Here is a 20040-nt window from a genome sequence, read left to right as displayed (position 1 = left end):
CCAGGATGGTCTCGATCTCCTGACCTCGTGATCCACCCGTCTCGGCCTCCCAAAGTGCTGGGATTACAGGCTTGAGCCACCGCGCCCGGCCAGCCCTTCCCCCTCTTAACCCTGACGGCTGGCAGGAGGCCCCCGTGGGATGGCAGGGAGTGAAGGGGTGGGACCCCCACTTCAGATGAGGGGATCAGTAGCGTCATCCCTGATCATGAGCATCTCTGGGGTGTTCGGAGCAAGCCACAAAAGCCAAGTGCTGCGTGTTCAGCACTTCCTCCATCCTCAGAGCAACCCCTGGGAGCTGAGCTCCTGTCATCCCATTTTACAGATGTGTCCTCTATGGCCTGCACCAGAGTCCCCGCATGTGCTCTCTGCCCACCCCTCTCCTGTCCTCGCCCAGCCATGCCAGGGAGCCATCCTCAGGGTCTGCCCACTCGCATCTGCATCATAGACCCCCTTCTGAGGACCCCCGCTCAGGGGGGCCCCAGCGTAGTCCACGCTGTCTCCATGAAACCAGAATGCCAGGAAGCCCCTGGGCTGCAAGTGGAGAAGGCCACAGACTGCCCGTGGGGTGGGCTCTCCCTGATCCCCACCATTGCCACTTTACGGATGCTGGCCGTTCTCAAGGGCGTGGTTGGTGCCCAAGGCCCTCCTAGGCACTTTGTGTATCTCGCTTCCACCTCACGCAGCCCCACAGGGTGCAGTCCTTATTATGGGCCATTGTCCAGATGAGCAGACTGAGGCCCAGCAAACCTCGGGGCCCTCCCAGGTTTCACAGTGAGTTGCGTGCCAACGCCAGGGCTTAGGGCAGCTACTGGATCTGATGCCCACACCAGGCCTGGGAAGGGGGCTCCTGCACCCCATCTGGACATCCTCCCTCGACGGGTGGAAGATTTATGTGACTTTAGGCTGATCAAAGCTGAGAGCCATGTGCAGAGGCCATGAGAGGCATGTCACGCGTGTGCTGCAGCAGGCGGTGAGACAGGCCTTTGAAGGGGTGACTTGGCAGGCACCAAACAGCACTCCCGGGTTTTCAAAGGCACAAAGAGCGCTCCGGGGGCTGACAGCCCGCTCCAGCCGCTGCCTCCTCCCAGCTTGCCGTCCCCATCTCTTTGTGGTCCAAACCCTTTCCTGAGGTCTCTCTTTAGTGGCCGTCACTCTCTCCCTGACTCACAAATTTGCTTCCCCTTTGTCTATCCTGAGGGCCTCTCTCCCTTCCCTCCTTTCTGCCCTGTTCTCTCCATCATCACACCCTCCTTTTCTTTTTTTTTTTTTCTTAGAGATAGGTTTCTCACTCTGTCGCCCAGGCTGGAGTGCAGTGGCACAATCATGGCTCACTGTAACCTCAACCTCCTGGGCTTAAGCGATCCTCCACTTCAGCCTCCCAAGTAGCTGGGACCACAGGTGCATGCCACCAGACCCGGGTAATTTTTGTGTTTTTTGTAGGGGAAAGGCTTTCCCATGTTGCCCAGGCTGGTCTCGAGACCCTGAGCTCTAGTAACCCTCCTGTCTTAGTCTCCCAAAGTGCTGGGATTATAGGTATGAGCCACCACGTCTGGCCATTTCTGACTTTTTTCTTCTTCCACTTGCCTCCTGCATCTGGAGGTTCTGCAAGGCCTCCCTCTGCCCGTCTCTGGCCACCTGAGACACTTAGCTGCAGGTCACACCTAGGAGGATCCCCTGTCCCCACCCTCACCCCCACTCACCACCACCGGTCTAGCCAGCGATGGACAGACAGGCCTGTAGGGGCTGCACAGCTGGGGCTTCCTTATTTAGGGGAGACTCCTGGAGCTGGCCCCACCTCCTGCTTCCCTGGGAGTCCCTGGGAATTGCCTTTGAGGCCCCCAAGCCCCAGGAAGGAGGGGTTTCTTCTGATACTTGCAGGCGCTGTTGTCCTCAGCACCCAAGTCTCCTGCCTTCTCTGGGGCGCCAACAGGAAACAGCCCAAGGAGACACAGAGGCTAATTTTGCCCTCACCCTGCCCCTGCCGTGACCCCTCCTCAGTAAGTGGCACCGACATACACTGGGCCAAGCTGCAAGTCTGGGGGTCACCTTGACTGGAGACCCTCCTCCCCCACATGTGCTTCCAACTTCCCTCCATCCCCCCAGGTCTCTCCCAATGCCACCCTCAGTCCTGCAGCAGCCCTCACTCCCAATGTCTTCCCACCTCCTTGCCCCTCTGCCCCCACCTGGCCAGTCCATCATCACCCTCCAGGGCCCAACTTAGAGGCCCCAGGACCTCCCTGTGCCCTGCCTGATGTCCCGCCTGTCCCCATGGAGCCTCACTTGGTTGCCACCCAGTCCTGGGCCTTGCTTACTGTGGCTGCACCCCGAGGTGTCCTCAGGGTCTAGCAGGTGCCTGCCCAGACACGGAGGTGGAGGAAGGAGTGGGTGGGGATGGGCTCGTCCTCCCAGGCCCAGGAGAAGTCCATGAGCCACACGTCCCACTGCCGATCCCACAGCGTCCTTTCTTGGGAACACTGTGGAGAAAGTTGTGGCACCAGCTCCTTCCTTTTGCAACTGGGATGAATCTCACCCCAGGATTTCGAGGCCCCTGGTCACACCAGGATCATAGGCCTCCCCCATCCCCTGGACACACAGAGACACCCAGATTCGAGTCAGGCCTCGCCCACTCCCAGCTATATTTCTCCCCCAGCCACATGTCCTCAGCTGTAGAATCAGGACCGTAAGGAAACTCCCTCCTGGGGTTCTTATGAGGAGGGCACGGTTCATGTAGGGGATGCTGACACCGTGCCTGGCACGTGGGACGCATACCACCCGCGACCGCCGCTCCCGTGGTTTCTCAGCGAGTTTTCCAGCCACACTGCACTTCTTAGACAGGAACACTCCATACAATGTCCTTGTCCTGCACTGGAGGGCCCAAAAATCTAAAATAGGAGTGTGTATGAAGCTCCCAGTGGAGCGTTTGGCACCTGTCAGCATGTCCCCAAGGGCAAGTCACGGCTCTGAGATTCAGTGTCTCCATGTGCAAAATGGGCCAACAGTGATTCCTCCCTCCCAGGGCTGCAGTGAGGATGGAACTGGATAATCCACCCCGGTCCCCACACCCTGCAGGTCGTCATTGCTAGCAGCTGTGTGGTGCAGCAGGTGCTCTTGAGGGAGGAGCACCTCCAGACGCTCCCCTGCCCTGCTGGCCCCTCTGCAGGGAGGTGACAGCCAGGCCCCTTTCCCTGGGGCAGCCGGCTCACGCCCCTCTCTCTTCCACAGGTGCTGCTGCAGGTTCCTTTGGCAGTAAGTACATGCCCAGGGAGGGCAGCCAGGGCCCCTCTTTGTATGTCCTGGAAAAAGCAGGAGAGAAAAAAGGGGCTTCAGTGTCCCCTCTGGGACTTGGGCCTATTCACTCCCTCCTCTAATTATGCCCCATCTGCTTCTCCACCTCTCCCCCCTCCACCTCTCCCCTCCACATCATATGCCATGTGTCATGTGTCATTTTGCTGTGGCCTGCTGTCCAGCAACTCTCAGGCTCTCCCGGGAGCTCCATCAGTGCTGCTTTGGAAAACGGGACAGGACCTTTTGCAGGTCCCTTGGCCCCGGGTGGGTTCCCTGCTCCTCCTGCCACCGGGGCCTCTTCTCTCACCTGGATCTGGGAGAGGAGTCTCTCCTGCCAGGCAAGAGTGGGGTGATTTTCCACCACCAGGGGTAGAATCCAACCCCCAGCCTGACCATGGGGGCAGCCTCCCTCTGGGCAGCCTCTGCAGCCAGCTTGGCCCAGGGCTCTGCTCATCCAGGTCAGCTCAGGTCCCAGGGGAGTTGGCCCAAGGAGGGCCATCTGCAGGAGGTGGGGGTCCTGAGAGTTCCCCAGGAGGGTGAGAGTGACATGGTGCCCACAGGTTATCAGTGAATGTCATCGAGACTGTCCCCAAACACTCACAGGGTGCCAGGCACAGTCTCTCATTTCAGCCTTGCAAACCCCTCCCCCGGGAAGTCGCCATCTGCTCCGAGAGGCAGCAGGAAAGGACTGGCCAATGTCAAAGAGCCAGCCGGGAGCAGACCCCAAATCTCAGAAATGCTTCTGGGGTGCACTGTCAGCCTCCACCAGGGCTCCGTGGGGCCCCACATCCCACCCAAGTTGTCCCTCCCAGACCCAGAGGGCCCCTGACTGGGAAGCCAGTGGGCCGAGAGGGCGCCAGAAAGAAGCCGGACCCTGCAGGGACGCTGGCCTGCACAGCCGTTGTAAGTTGCTTCTCTGTGGTGTCCCCACCCCAGCAACCCCCCCACCCTCTCTTGCTTCTCCCATCTCTCACCAGGCATCAGCAGGTCCCAGAAAGATCCCGACCCCAAAGGCCCTGTGGCCACTGCGGCCACCACAGCCATGACAGGGGCCCCCACTGCTCCTGTCCCCTCCACGTCCACTGCCTGGGCCCCCACGGCTCCCAGCACCCCACAGCCCACAGGTGGGTGCCAGGGTATAGTGACCCCTGCCATCCCACCCTCTGCTGCTTCTAGTCTGGGTCCCCGCCTCTCTTGGGGTGGGAGGGTCGGCAGCCCCGTGCGGGAGAGCAGGGGCTTGGCTCTTAGAATAGAGACGCTAGAACCCTAGAGATGGGAGGCCACAGGCCAAAGGGGCTTCCAGGTCACCTGGGTCAATCTGTTCCTGAGCCCAACCAGGGGATTCAATGGTCAGTTCAGCTTCCGAAATCGTCTTCCTCCTGCCCTTCAAGTCATTGCTTAGAAGGTCTCCCAGACCAGTGTAGCCAGACAGCTGCAGGAACTGGGAGGAAAGGTGTGGCGGCAGCAAGGCCATCCTGACATGCAGTCGAAGACCGGCGTTGTCTCCCAGTGGTGCTTCTGCCTCCACGGTGGCTGGAGCCCCGCCCACACCCTGCCCCCACCTGGCCCCCAGGGCCTCTCTGTCCTTAACCCCTCGGCAGCAGCGCGCCGGTGCGATGGATGGAGCAGGGTTAGCCCAGAAAGCAAATGTCTCTGATCAGCGGGCAGAGGGAGCCTGTGGAGTTGGGTTTGGCTGCTGGGAATGTGGGGGCTGCGTGTGTAGTGCAAGGCCAGGCCAGGGCCAGACGTCCTGCCCCTTCAGGGGTCTGCCACAGACAAGCATGGAAACCTGATTCTCACTCCCCTCCAGAGGAGGGACTCGCATACATTCAAGGCTGGGGGTGCTGGGGTGGGCCTCTGCTCTCACCTGGACTCACCTTGGGAGTGTCCCTGGACTCTGCGCACTGCAGGTGCCAGGGGTCTGAAAGGATTTTTCCTTCCCAGAGGGCTCCAGGAAGACAATGACCAAGGGGGATTCTTCCTGGTCCCAGCCGGGGAGGGGTGATCCAATAACCTGCCATATCCTGTCCCCCACCACCCACCCTGCAGGGAGGGCCTGGTGGGGACTCCTGACTCCTTGGGTAGTGCCCTGGCCCTCCCTCTCTCTGATCCAAGAGGACCTGCCCCACTGCTCCTTCCCCCTGGAGGGCTGGCATTTTTTTTTTTTTTTTTTTTTTTGGAGACAGTGTCTTGCTCTGTCGCCCAGGCTGGAGTGCAGTGGCCGGATCTCAGCTCACTGCAAGCTCCGCCTCCTGGATTCACGCCATTCTCCTGCCTCAGCCTCCTGAGTAGCTGGGACTACAGGCGCCCGCCACCTCGCCCGGCTAGTTTTTTGTATTTTTTAGTAGAGACGGGGTTTCACCGTGTTAGCCAGGATGGTCTCGATCTCCTGACCTCGTGATCCGCCCATCTCGGCCTCCCAAAGTGCTGGGATTACAGGCTTGAGCCACCGCGCCCAGCCGAGGGGTGGCATTTCTAAAGGGCAGAGTCCCCTCCATCAGCTCCTGCCTTGGCCTGTTGCTGGGTGGGCACTCAGGCTCCCCAGGCGGGGGCAAATGCTGAGAGAAAGACCTCCTCCTTCCTAGGCCATCCAGAGCGGCTCCCCAGGGGGCGGCACACCCCACTTCTTTCTACAGCCTTCCTTTTCTGCAGGAGGCATTTACAGGAGGCAGGGGTAGCCAAAAGATTGGAGGATTTCAGGGAAGCCTCCTGGCCCAGGAATCCTCCTTGGGGTGGAGGACATGGGTCACTCTGAGAATTCTGGACTTCAGACATAGGTTGGCCCAGCCAAAGGGGACCTGTGCTTGGCTACTGAGCCTGTGGTGGGCAGACAGAAGCAGAAACAGTGGTGGTGGGGGCTGTGCCTGCCTGCAAACAGTGGTCTGGCTGGGAGGCCAGATACTCTCCATATCACATGTGCAAGTGTACACAGGCACACACACATGCATGCACACACACACGCATGCACACGCACGTACACAAACACACACATGCACACACACGCGCACGCACACACACGCACACACAGAGGAACCTTGAATCCATTTGCGGAGCTGCTTCTGACTTGGTGCCAGGGCAGCCGTGGGAGGCTGGGCAGATTGTGCAAAGTTGGGAATTAAAGAGGAAAAGTCAGAGGCCAGAGTGGTAAATGTGGGGGAGGCGAGGGTCCCCAGGATCCCCTCAGGGAACAGAAGGCACACCCTCCCTCTTGGCAAGACAGTGTTGCTCTGCACCCTCAGCCCTGTGTCAAGAAGCAGGACATTAAGGGAGGAGGTGGCTCCAATGTGACAGTCAGTGGCCCCCACAGCCCACATCTAGGGGCTCCTCCCTCCTCTTCAGCAACCGAAGCCCCTGTCCAGAGCCCCCATTAATAAAAATGATCATTGCAGTTGCTGAGGGTGAGTTCTCACGGGCTAAAGGCTGTGCTCCTATCATCGTATCATTATATTCTGGGGTCACAGCTCTGTGAGATGGAGGCTGTTATTTTCCTAGTCCCACAGGTGAGGGGATCGAGGCTTAGGAGGAAGCAGCTGGATTTTGTGATATGTAAATTATACCTCAATCAAGCTGTTTCAGACGAAAAAAGAAAAAGAGGCAGCTGCCTGATGTCCCAGGATTATGGAGAGGCACAGGCAGGATTTGAACTCAGGGTGCGCCAACTCAGCCACCCAAAGCTGTTGCCCTGAGGCCTCCAGGGGCTATGAGGTAGTGCTATTTTTATTTATTTATTTATTTATTTATTTATTTATTTATTTATTTATTTATTTCGAGATGGAGCTTCGCTCTTGTCGCCGAGGCTGGAGTGCAATGGTGCGACCTCAGCTCACCGCAACCTCTGCCTCCCGGGTTCATGCAATTCTCCTGCCTCAGCCTCCCAAGTAGCTGGGATTACAGGCATCCGTCACCGGGTCCAGCTAATTTTTGTCTTTTTAGTAGAGATGGGGTTTCACCATGCTGGTCAGGCTGGTATCGAACTCTTGACCTCAACTGATCCACCCGCCTCAGCCTCCCAAAGTGCTGGGATTCCAGGCGTAAGCCACTGCGCCCGGCCAGGTAGCGCGATCTTTAAGGCCTGGCTTGCAGGGCTTCCCAGTTCCAAAGGAGCAGACCAGGCTTCCATGGGGCCTTGGCACAGCACACAGGCCATGGCGAGAACTTGCTTCCTGCACACCTGAGTGTGTCCCTGGGCAGCCCAGCCAGGACTCTCTCCCTCCCCAAGACCCTGGTCCCTGAAAGATCCTGAATATCCCCGGATGCCTCCCAACAGGTGCTTTGGGCTCTTTGACCAGAGTCCAGCTGGGCCTCTGAACTCCTGGGCCAGATGCTTCTCCCGCCTGCCAACGTCAAGCTGTCTGGAGGACAGCGCTGGGGGTGGAAAACGCCGCTGGAGACACTAATCCTCTCCTGGACTGGGCCACGGAGGGTGGAGGGAGACAGACTCGGAAGCAAATGCCTTCAGGGCTGGCTTTCTCGTGGCTCTAATTAAGCCCTTGCCAATTTGGGCCTGGCGGCCTCATCTTCCCCCTGAACATCATATTAAAGTCAATTGATGTCCAAAGCTCTCCACTCCCAGCTGGGAAGCCTTCAGCCCTTGTTAGCTGGGAGCTTTTCCTTTTCTTTCCCCGCAGGCACCATTGTGTATAATCCCTTCAAGAAGCGGAAACAACAGCCCTCCCCTGTCCCCCTGGGTGCCTCCTTTGAAATCTGGGCACAGGACAGTTCTTTGCCAGCCCTGCCTGCCTTCCTGGCTGGGTATCCTGTTAGTCTAGGGGCTGAGCACTGTGGCATTTGGGGGCTGATTCATGCTGGGGTCCCTGGTGAAAATGGGCCCAGGCCAGGGGTCAGGAAGGTAGAAGGGCAGTGATAGAGGAAGCAGGTCAGATGCTAGGGGAGGCTCCGGTCCCTGGATTGGGGCTGGACAGGAAGGAGGCCTTCCAGAACACTTCTGGACACATCTAAGATCTTGGCCGGAACACGTGCCCCACTTTGCAGCCATTAGAGACATCAGCTCAGAGAGGTCTGGGCCCAGAGACGGGATCTGGTCTAGCTCTGTCCTTCGGTCAGAACAGGGATCACACAGGGAGTGTAGAAGGGTCTCGCTGAAGCATATGCAGATTCTCAGGCATGAGGCCACCTCCCATCTATCTGGCTTTAAGTCTGCATGTGCTGTCTACAGACCGCAATAGTGTAGATGCTGCCTCTGTAGTAGATTTGGACCCAGTTCCTTTGGCCAGTGTAGGCAGAGCCTCTCCTAATAGTGCTGCTGCTTTAAGGGGCCTGTGGGGTGCGGGGCTGTGGTGCCTCAGTAAGTGCCCAGCTTCCCTCAGCACCACCCCCTCACATAACTTGGTTTCTTCTCTTCTTCCCCCCAAGAGTGGACCAGGCCATCTACGGCTGCCCCTCTCTCAAGCAGGTGGTCCCAGGTGGCCGCCCGTGCAGAAGGTATGGGGGCAAGGCCTGTGATGGGCCTGAGACCCCGGGGAAGCACCCTCTTAGACTCACAGGCCCCTCCCCCTGTAGTGGAAGTAGCAGGTGCGTGGTGGGGACCTGGGGTCGGGGGTGGGGTGGTGTGGCGCAGCAACCAACTGAGGGCACGGGTGTAGAATGTCGGTGCCTGGGAAGCTCTAGGGCATGGTGGTGAGGGAGCGGCCTGGTAGAGCAGGTCTACCAGCTCTGCCCCCAAACTTCACCCGCTTAGAGAGGTTCCATGTGGCACCGCCACACCAAGCCCTTCCACCAGCACTCCCTCCAAGGGCTTCAGAGTCGAGTGGAGGTCCTGCCTCCCTCGACAGGAACCCCCCTTTCCAGCTCCCCCTTGCTCACAGGACACCAGGGCAGTTGCTGGATCAGAGAGAGTCAGAGGGGCTTCCTGCAGGAGCGGGGGCCATGAGACCTCGGAGGGTGGACTGTGGCGGGTGAAGGGGGAAGGTGGCATATTCCAGGCCGCAGGACCAGCCAGGGCAAAGGCTTGGCAGTGGGATGTCAGGGAGCCTGAGAAAGTGGAAAATGTGTGGGTTAAAGGTGGGAGGGCCGGGTCCTGGAAGACACTGACATCCTCCTGTTACATGGGAGGAGACGCACGGGCTCATCTGTAGCTGTAGACAGACACACCGAGGAAACGCGCAGGCCTGCCTGACTCTCCTAAAGGGAAATTGTCCCTGGCCCCAGCTCACCAAGCCTGGGCTGGGAATTAGGGCCTGAGGTCTAGGGAACCGGTGAGCTGTTCCTCCAGCTCACCTGTTCAAATTCCCTCCGGCCCCAGCTCTGAGCAGCGAGCCGGGCTTTGAGCGCCCTCTACTGGCAGGAAGCTCTGGCGCTGGAAGCATATTTAGAGAGGGTCGGATGGTTGGTTCCTAGAAACCTGGAGGACCTGGGTCTGGAGTCCTCTCTGGTGATGGAGACAAAGCTGACGGGAGCCATCACTTCCCTACCCTGGGCCCATGAGGCCACCACAGACTCCCCATAGGGAAGCCAAGGCAGTGACGCTTCCGGGACAGTGGCTGCTCACGCACAGATAGGGCGCTGGGGCCCCGGTGGGATTCTGGGCAGGGCGTCGCTGTTCCTGGCTTGACAGCACTTGCGAGTGGGACTCCAGGGACAGCGAAGGATTCACTTTGGCTGGCGCAGGAAGATTGTTTCAGAAAGGAAGGGAGATGCCAAAGTCCTTAAATGCCAGGTTTAGTCTCTGGGTTTGATGCTCCAGGAAGTTTGAAGAGGAGGTGGGGAGAACAAGAGACAGGTGTGCAACACGATATCGATCCGTCTAAAAGCCATTCGGCTTCCAAGAAGGCCTTAGCAGGGCGCGGGGGGTGTCAGGGGTTACAGAAGTCATTTGGGGGAGTAATCCAGCCAGATGTGTCCATGGTCTCAGAGAGGGGACCAAGAGCAGGGCTGATTTGCGAGCTCGGGATGTGCTGTGTTTCCTTCAGGAAGGGGCCCCACCTCCCTGGGCTCTTCAAGGAGAGGGGCTGTGTGATTTGAGGCCAGAGGGGCCTCTCCCTCCCTCACATCTGAGCAGGCGACAAGGCTGCCTGCCCTAGAGCTGGCCCAGGGCCGCTCGGAAGCCTTTGCTGGGCTCTTCCCTGGGCAGCGGGACCATGGCAGACGAAAGAACCTGTTTCTCATCTCTCCAAGCTGTGGGCACCCCTGCTGCTGCCCCTGCCCCTGCCAAGGGCTACAAACTTTTCCAGCTCAAGCCCAAATCTCCTCAAGTGATGCCTATTGAAGAATTCCAAGGTAAGAGGATGGGCCTGGGGCCCCATCAGCCCTCCCCGACACCTGTTCCCCAACCACCACTGGAAAAAGACGGTGCAGGACAGAGGACAAATGGCTGGCTCAGAAAACCCTCCTGGAGTAGCTGGGCCAAGGTTAAACTGAGTCTGTCTTCCCTACAGGCTACCCTCCCCAAGGGAGCTGGGAGCAGGTATGAGTCAGAAGCCAACTTGGGCACAGTGGGCAGGCCACACAGCGGGCAGAGCAGATGCCAGAAATAGCCTGTCCCAGCTCCCCTGGGAGGTGTGGCCCAGGGGCTCATCTTGGTTGAAGCAGAATCTGAGACACACGGGTCACCGATGCTGCTCTTTGGGACACTTAGAGGATGCCTCACCTCCTCATTGTCTCTGGAGGGACAAAGTGAAGGGGGCAGATCCAGGTGGCCCACAGGTGGGAATGCCCACCATCTCTCGTGGGCACAGGCTGTTTCTCCAGGGTCTCCCATACCCTTGACCACTGGGTCAGTCCCTCCTTATCCCATCACAAAAGGAAAGCTGGGTCCTCTAGGGATACACAGATGGTGTTTCAAGAGGGTGGCCGGTGTCCGTCCTTGTTCAGGGGCAGCCACATTGGCTTTCTTGCTGGAGGGTGGGTGGGCGGGTGAATACTGTGTCCCTTCGTAGGAACATCAAGGGATGCCCCCCCCCCATTCTTAGGGATGGTGACCTTCCTTACCAAATCCTCCATTGACATTGCGGGGTTCACCTCCAATCCCTGAGAGCCTTGCCCCGTGCTTGTCTGGTCCTCGGAGCGGGGCTGATTAGGCAGGGGTCAACCTGAGAACCATGTAGGAGTGGGGTGTGGGAGGCGGCAGGACATGGTGGCGGTGGTCCTTGGAACGAAACCATGTGCTTCCAGGAGCAGCGAGTCACAAGCCGGGCCAGGGCCAGGGGGAGGCAGGCAGGTTCCTGGGGCACCTGCTTTAAAGTGGCACTCACTCTTAGCATCCTGCAAAACCACCAAACTTGCAGAAAGCTCAGGCTAATAAGAAGGGGTCCGGCAGGTGGGCGTTTTCCTCCCAACCATCTTCCAAAGCAGCATGGGCAGGAGCTCCTGGCCCATTACATCTTGTCCAGCGTCCGCCCATGCATTTCATCCACCCAAGGACACCACAGGGGGCGCCGGCAACCCAGGCGCCGCCCTCCCCCAGTGCACAGCCAGGTGGCATGACCCCGCCCTCCTTGCATGAATCACTTTCTAATCACTCCGGCACGCGGGCATCCTTCAGCGAGCTCTTGGCCCTGGTGCCCAGCCAGGCGTTGGCAGGTGCTGCCCACTGGCCCTCCCTGGTTCCCTGCCCACAGGGCCAGGTGGGAATCCCTGGGCTCAGCCTACTCAGGTTCTCCTCCGGGCTCAAAGCAGGGAGGCCTGTCTCTTCCTGAATCCGACAGAAGGGTCGGAGGCCTAGGGCCCCTTCCGGTACCTTTTCCAAAGATGCCTTCCTCCCTGCATGACCTGGGGTGAGTCCTTCCTTGCCCTGTGCCTCAGTTTCCCTGAATTCTCACTGATCATTGGTATTTTTCCTACTTGGCCGCCCCAGACTGCGAATGCTACGGTCACTCCAACCGCTGCAGCTACATTGACTTCCTGAATGTGGTGACCTGCGTCAGCTGCAAGCACAACACGCGAGGTCAGCACTGCCAGCACTGCCGGCTGGGCTACTACCGCAACGGCTCGGCAGAACTGGATGATGAGAACGTCTGCATTGGTGAGAGGGCGCGGACACGGCACAGGGAACTTGCTGGAATGCGTGCAGGGTGCACTGCATTGCGAGGTGGCCTCTGGGGCCCCCTGCATCAGAATCACCTGGGGAGGCTGTGGGAATTCTAACTCCAGGACCCACTCCATCTCTAAGGACAGAAAGCTCCAGAAGCTGCTCTATTAGTAACCTCCCCTTGCCGTTCTGCGGCAGGCACTGGAGTTGCAAAACTTACCAGTGGCCTTTCCCTCTCTGGGCAACTGGAGGGGACACTGACCCTTCCTGGTTCCAAAGAGCTGTGACTCTAGCAGGTGACAGGCACTCAGTGGCAGAGGCCACTGAGCATCTGTCTGGGGCTGGTGTCAGTGGGGGGCGGTGGGGGGAACGGTCCCCCTCCATAGTGCCTTTCCAGAAGGGTGGAGGAGCAGCCTATCCCTCCTCCTCGGGGGCCAGTTGGGGGCCAAAAGATGGCCTTGCTGCATACATTTGGGCAGTTGCCTTCCCCTCCCTGGGCCTCAGCTTCCTCATTCATCAAATCGGGAGGCAGATCAGATTCGTTTTCAGCTCTTTTTTTGTGGCTGAAGCTTTTCTTCAAACGCTTTACCAGCCCAGGTCCAGCTATAAAGCTGCTCTTCATCCCCGGTGGGCACCTAGTCTGCTTTCTTCCAAGTTCTACTCAAGGACTGGCTTTGGGGTAGAGAAGGAAGTTCATCAGGGCCTTGGGCCTGAGCAAAGACCAAAGCCACGACCGCCAACCAAAACGCACCAACCTGGAATGGTTGCCCCTGTCGTCAGTAGAGGCCAGGTCTCAGCCCCAGGGGCTGTCCCCCAACCCTGCCCAGCCGGCCCCTTGGGACACCATCGCCCATCCCCCATGCAGCAGGCAGCTCTGGCTGCCAGAGGAGGGGCGCCTGCAAAGCTGGAGCTGTCGGTTTGAATTATGGCGGCAGCCTTCAGATAATTCCATCAACTCTTAAGTGATCAAAGCCGCTGACGTCACAGGGGGCCAGCTGCAGGGACAGGGCAGGGCCTTTGGATCCAATTAGAGGCGCCCCCACCCTGGCACCCTCCTCCTCTCCCTGGCTCTCCCAGAGCCATCACTGAGCTGCAAGGTTTCTCAGGGTGGAGGATATTCGCCCCCTCCCACAAAGCAGAGCCCCAAGGAAACAAACTGGGCGCCCCCTGGGAGCAGGAATAGGCTGTTCCTCCACTCCCCTGGAAAGGACCTATGGAGGAGGGCCACCCCCACAGCACAGCAGCCCCAGACATGCTCAGTGGCCTCCGCTGAGCTTCTGCCATCTGTCGGAGTCATAGCTCTTTGGAGATGGGAAGGGTCAGCGACCCCTCTAGTTGCCCAGAAAGGGGAAGGGGCTGACCCGGGCCACGCCAGAGCCAGGGTGGGGAAGGCGGGGCTGGAAGATTTTTGATCCCAGGAAAGGAAGCCGGAGTCTTTTCTCCAGGTCTGGCCACCCCGGGCAGTCCCCACCCGCCGTCCAGTTGTGGGCTCACGTGGACCCAGTGTGGGGAGCATCCCCTGGGGAGTGCGGAGACCCGGCTGCAAGGCCGGGAGAGTGGGGGTCCGAGCAGACGGCGCCCACAGGTAGCCCTGACCGCACGCCCGTGCCCGTGTCCGTCCAGAGTGTAACTGCAACCAGATAGGCTCCGTGCACGACCGATGCAACGAGACCGGCTTCTGCGAGTGCCGCGAGGGCGCGGCGGGCCCCAAGTGCGACGACTGCCTCCCCACGCACTACTGGCGCCAGGGCTGCTACCGTAAGTGCGCGCCGTTCCCCCGTGGGCAGAGCCTGCGGAAAGGTGGAGGGGCAGGACCAAGGCAGAGGGCGGGGCCTAGCCAGACGGGACAGGGCCGGCGGAGCGGGCGGGGCCTAGTGGGACGGGGCAGGGGAGGTGGGCGGGCCTCACGAGACGGGGCAGGGGAGGTGGGCGGGGCCTCACGAGATGGGGCAGGGTCCAGGAAGTTGGTGGGGGCCTGGTGAGATGGGGCAGAGCCAGGGGCGGTGGGCGGGGCCTAGCGAGACTGAGCGGGCAGGTGGACGTGGACAGGATGTTGCTGGGGTCGGGGTCCAGGCCGAGGGGCGGGTCCAAGAGCTCGGGGCGGGGCCTGATGCGACCTAGGGCATGGTGGTGCGTGGTGGGAACTACGAGAAAGACGCAGTTGGGGTTGGTTGAAAAGGGTTTTGCGGGGACAGAGGGAGGGAGGCTGTCCGAGTCGGCGTTAGCCGCGGGCAGAGGGTGGCAGGGCGCTCCAGGCGCATGGAACAGCACGTGCACAGCTCTGGAGACTGCAGGCGCGTCTGAAGAACCGCACCGAGGCCAGAGGGGCGGGGAGAGAGGGGCAGCGGTGGGAGGCAGCTGGGGGCCAGATCTCGCTCGGGCGCCGTTACCCTCCCAGCGGGACGTTTCACACCCAGCGCGCCCGGAGCCTCCTACACCCCCGGCCCAAAAGGCGCCCCCAGGAGCTCGCAGGTGGGGCGGGAGGGACCGGGCCGCGCCCCGTGCTGACAGCCCCCTCCGCCCGCAGCCAACGTGTGCGACGACGACCAGCTGCTGTGCCAGAACGGAGGCACCTGCCTGCAGAACCAGCGCTGCGCCTGCCCGCGCGGCTACACCGGCGTGCGCTGCGAGCAGCCCCGCTGCGACCCCGCCGACGATGACGGCGGCCTGGACTGCGACCGCGCGCCCGGGGCCGCCCCGCGCCCCGCCACTCTGCTCGGCTGCTTGCTACTGCTGGGGCTGGCCGCCCGCCTGAGCCGCTGAGCCCCGCCCGGGGGACGCTCCCTGTACCCGGGGGTCCCGGGGTCCCGGGGCGGGGCCGGCGTCCGAGGCCGGACGGCGAGAAGGGTGCGGCCCGAGCTGCTCCCAGGTGCTACTTAGCAGGGCCCCCCGCCCGGCCCACGCTCCCGCCCGCACTGCCCTCCCCCCGCAGCAGGGGCGCCTTGGAACTCCGGTACCCGCTCCTGCGATTTGGTTTCGTTTTTCTTTTGTATTATCCGCTGCCCAGTTTCTTTTTTGTCTGTCTCTTTTTTTTTCCGCTGGCGGTGAGCCAGAGGGTCGGGAGAAACGCTGCTCGGCCCACACCCCCTACCTGCCTCCCACCACAGTTGCACACACGGGACTGTGGCCGACGACCCCTGGCCTGTGCCGGGCTCACGGGCGGCGGCGGACCCCGACCTCCAGTTGCCTACAATTCCAGACGCTGAGTCGGTCCTGTTTTCTATTCTTTCTTTATTTTTCCTGCAACCCCATCAGACCCTAGGCCTCACCGGAGGCCCGGTGACCAAGGAACTCACCGTGTGGGGGAGGAGGAGAGAAGGAAGGGGTGGGGGGCCTGGAAATTTCGTTCTGTAGAGAACTATTTTTGTTTGTATTCACTGTCCCCTGTAGGGGGGACTGGGCGGGAGTGCCGGTCACCGCGGGGGCCGAGGGGCGAGAATCCGAGGAGTAAAGAATTTGCTCACTGCTGCCTCCACGGCCTGTTTTCTTTCTGTGTTGGGAACGCTGGGCAGGTTTGGGGCTTAGTGAGGAACCCACAACAAAGCCTTAAAGAAACGGTTTCCCTATTGGGGCCACCATTTCCCTGTCCTCATTACCTTCTCAAGATTAAGGAGGAGTGCTGGAGGGGACAGGGGCAGCTTGGGAGTGGTGAGAGGAAGCTCCTTGATTCAGGGTTCATCCCCTGGGACCTCTGCTTCAGAGGATCCAGCAGCTCTCCCAGCTCTGCTTGGTGTCTCCAGCCCTGGGGCCACACTTCCCCCTCGGTCCAGCCTCCCGTCCACCTAAGTTTATTTCAGAGCAGTCCCGGGGATCCCGGTTGCTAACTGCTCCTGCTGCTCCACCTGCAGGTGCTCCCAGCACTGACTTCTGCCACCACACCTGTTCTTTCCCGGCTGCGAGGTTTAGACCTGGGTCCTTCCCTTGAGTCCCCAAAGCTAAGCTAAGACCAAGTGGAACAAACTTGGCCTTGGGGACAGCAGGAGAGTACAACACAGAAAAAGAGGGGGAGGTATGACAGGACACTGCATGGGATTCACAGCGTCCCGAGCCCACATGCCAGCCCCTCCTGGCCTCCTCTGTTAGCTCCCACCCCCAGCACCCCGCTGACCCGGAAGTGCCTTCTGCCAGCCCAGATCCTCCCACAGCTGACCCATCTCTACCCTCACCTTCTTCCTTATGCACAGAACCCCACTGCCTGGGACCCAAAGCACCCAGATAAAATAAAACACCTCTCTGGGGCTTCTTGTCGATAGGAGTAGCCAGGGGACACAGCTCTGAGCAGTGAGATGTAAGCAGGAGTGATGGGTGGGGCTTCCAGAAAGTTCCTTAAAAGTCATGCCTTCCTCCACACCCCCACAAAGCCTCAGTTGTCCAAGTTTGTGGCTCTGTTTTTTTCTCTCTCGTCCCTCCCTCTGTTCTTCAGTCAGCCGGATGGGGAAGGAGCCTTCTTGAGATACTGAGCATAAAAGTGTCACCCTCAGGACAGTGAAGGGTGGAGCTGGGGGTGGAAGTTGCAGAGCCTGGGACACCTGCCCTGGCTGCAACCTTGGCACTGCTTTTATTTATCTACTTATTTTTTATAGAGTTGGGGTCTCACTATGTTGCCCAGGCTGGTCTCAAACTCCTAGGCTCAAGTGATCCTCCAGCCTTGGCCTCCCAAAGTGCTGGGATTACAGGTGTGAGCCACTGCACCGCCTGCATGTCTTACTGTGTGAGAAAAAAAAATAAACGTTGATGTGATTAAAACACTAGAATTTGGGTTTTCTGTTCCATGCACACTTTCCAGGTTCTTGTGACCCTCCCTGATTGGCATATGGGCCCCCTGAGTCCTCTAAGGCCAGAGAGACTGAAACCCACCCTTCCTTGGCCGCAGCCCCCTGTGGTGACCCTCAGGTCACCAGGAAGAGGACTGTCCATGATTCAGGCTGAGAATCCACCTCTGTCCAGAACAGGACTGCCCCTGCCTTCCAGTGAGCACAGGGCAGCCAAGCAGAACTCACCCCAGAGAAAAGCAGCATTGGCCGCAGTCAGTAAACAGCAGGTGCTTCCTCCTAGTCATCAAGATGATAAAGTATCACCTCGAAGCAGAACTAGAGGCAGAACTTGAGACAGGGACAGCAGGGCCCAACCCCAGTGACCAGCCCTGGTCCGATCCACGAGGCTGGGGACTCTGGAGCGTCAATGACATCCCAGCACTGTTCTTGTCTGGAGGCAAGTGGGCCATCCTCTGTCAGGCACCAGTGCCAGGCTGGCATGGGGGCTGCAGTAGAAGCCCCTGGTGCAGAAGGTGGGCAGCTGGGGGCTGTGAAGAGGCCCACACAGTGGTGCAGAGGGCATACCTCTTTATGTCACCCTGGGTGTGTCCCCAAATACCCGTGAGGGGTCTGGGAGGCAGGGGCCTCTGTGGGCAGCCACTCTGTCCTCCTTGACCTCTGTCAGCTGGGCCCACTCTGTCAGCTCTTCTGGCACCGGCCTGTGCACCCAGGGCCGGGGATGTGGAGCTCGTTGTAAATCAGAGTGGCAGTCCCAGTCCCCAGGGACACACTCAGGCCCTGACCTCCCCGGAGGGTGGACGGAATGTTGCCAGTGGCCATTTGGAAAAACTCTGACATCTTCCAGGCAGCAGGAGAAGGAGAAAACAAGGTCGGCAGAGCCAAAAGTCCTAGACCATTTTCTTTTAAAATGGCACACCCTTGTCCCCAGAGCTCATATTTTGACAACTGGTTCTGGGAGGTGAGGAGGAAAAGGCTCCCATTGTGTGGCTTGGATCATCATCACCGCACGCCCCAGGCACTGTGCTTGCATTACTGCATTAACCCTCACCTGCACCCTAGGGCAAGATTTTCAACCTTGGCACCATTGACCTTGGGGGCTGGGTCATTCCCCATGGCAGGGGGTGGGGGGCTGCCCTGTGCACGTGGGATGTGCAGCAGCATCACTGGCTTCCATGTGGCACTTCGATGTGCCCTGTCCCCAGTTGTTGCAACTCAAAGTGCCTCCAGTAATTGCCAAACTGGGGGGAAAATCGTCCTAGATTGAGACTCACTGCCTCCGGAGGAAGGGATTGTCATGCCCATTTTACAGAGGGGTAAGTGGAGGCTGGGAGAGGCAAAGTCACTTGCCTGGGGTCACAGTTTCTAAGAAACAGAGGCGAGAGTTGAACCCAGAACTGCCTGACGCCAGAGTCCAGTGTTTCACCCCCAAGCCAGGCAGCCCTGGGCAGGCATCAGGCATCCACTCCCCCACTGGGCGGCCGCAGCTGCCCCCCACCTCCATGCCTCCAGCTGCCTCCTTCCTTTGGCACCCAGAGCCAGGTCAGGCTGAGCAAGGAACCCTGGGGAGCCCAGCTTCATCTGAATGGCTCTGCTGTCAGGGGAAACGCCTCTGCCAGCCCTCTGCAGCAGTGTGGCCTGTCCCCTGCCCCCACCTACTCCCCTAAATAAGCAGAATTGCTGCGTCGGCGTTTCCTGCCCAGCCCATGCCTTACTGTTACGAGGCATTTATGGGAGCCTGGGGAGCATCCAGCAGCATCTCCCGGCAGACCTAGGCCGGCTTCCTTGTCTCCCCAGAAGCCTGTTCCATCCCTGCGCATCCAGGAAGAAAAACATTACTTATTTATTTTTTGGTTTAAATCACATGTCACAACTTGTAGGAAAGTTCAAAAATACAGAAAAGCAAAATCATAATAATTTGTAAATTAAACTCACCCACAATTCTTTATCCAGAGCTAATAACTATTAATATTTTCTTTTTTCTTTTTTTTGAGACAGAGTCTCGCTCTGTCGCCCTGGCTAGAGTGCAGTGGCACGATCTCGGTTCACTGCAACCTGCATCTCCTGGGCTCAAACCATCATCCCACCTCAGCCTCCGGAGCAGCTGGAACTACAGCCGCGCACCACCACACTCAGCTAATTTTTTGTATTTTTGGTAGAGACGGAGTTTCACTATGTTTTCCAGGCTGGTCTCGAATCCCTGGGCTCAAGCCATCCTCACTGCTCAGGCTTCCAAAGTGCTAGGATTACAGGTGTGAGCCACCACGCCCAGCATAACTGTTAATATTTTCTGATAGATATTTCTAGTGTTTTTCTGTAAAATGAAACCCACACTCAGACATTGCCCCTCACCCCTGCATTTGCTAAGCCCTAGCACTGAGGCTGGACATGCCTTTTTTCAAGGGTCCCTGCAGTGATGCTGAGAGTGGGATCAATTAATATAATATGGCCATCTTACAGCTCCACACACCAGGGCTCTGAAAGCATCCTAGCCAGCGACCTTAGCTACAAGCACCAAAACAAAACACCAGGTGATTTAAGAGGCAAAGGACACTTCAGGAGAGCAAGGTAAGAGTAGGGAAAGTTGGCTGCACGGTGGCTCATACCTGTAATCCCAGCACTTTGGGAGGCCAAGGCGGGCGGATCACTCCTGAGGTCAGGAGTTCAAGATCAGCTTGGCCAACATGGCGAAACCTTGTCTCTACTAAAAATACAAAAATTAGCCAGGCATGGTGGTAGGCGCCTATAATCCCAGATACTTGGGAGGCTGAGGCAGGAGAATCCCTTGAACCTAGGAAGCGGAGGTTATAGTGAGCCAATATTGCACCACTGCACTCCACCCTGGGAGACAGAGCAAGATTCCGTCTCAAAAAAAAAAAAAAAAAAAGGAAAAATAAAAACTAGCTGGGTGTGGTAGCAGACGCCTGTAGTCCCAGCTACGCAGGAGGCTCAGGCAGGAGAATCCCTTGAACCCAGGAGACGGAGGTTGCAGTGAGG

General features: G+C 58.9%; 1 protein-coding gene across 1 annotated transcript in view; it reads left to right on the top strand.

The window, feature by feature from the left end:
• The window catches only part of NTNG2 (netrin G2), an 88509-nt gene extending 72763 nt beyond the window's left edge, over nucleotides 1–15746 (top strand). Inside the window, exons 5-8 of the mRNA XM_011931176.1 lie at nucleotides 3223–3246; nucleotides 12098–12265; nucleotides 13895–14029; nucleotides 14799–15746. Of these exons, the coding sequence (XP_011786566.1) occupies nucleotides 3223–3246; nucleotides 12098–12265; nucleotides 13895–14029; nucleotides 14799–15034 (563 nt within the window). The 3' untranslated portion in view covers nucleotides 15035–15746. The remainder of the gene's footprint in view (nucleotides 1–3222; nucleotides 3247–12097; nucleotides 12266–13894; nucleotides 14030–14798) is intronic.
• Nucleotides 15747–20040: the final 4294 nt, after the last annotated feature.

This window comes from Colobus angolensis, unplaced genomic scaffold (assembly GCF_000951035.1).
Source record: "Colobus angolensis palliatus isolate OR3802 unplaced genomic scaffold, Cang.pa_1.0 Scaffold9, whole genome shotgun sequence".
NCBI lineage: Eukaryota > Metazoa > Chordata > Mammalia > Primates > Cercopithecidae > Colobus > Colobus angolensis.
The sequence above is the reverse complement of the archived record's forward strand: the minus strand, read 5'-3'. Positions and strand labels throughout refer to the sequence as shown.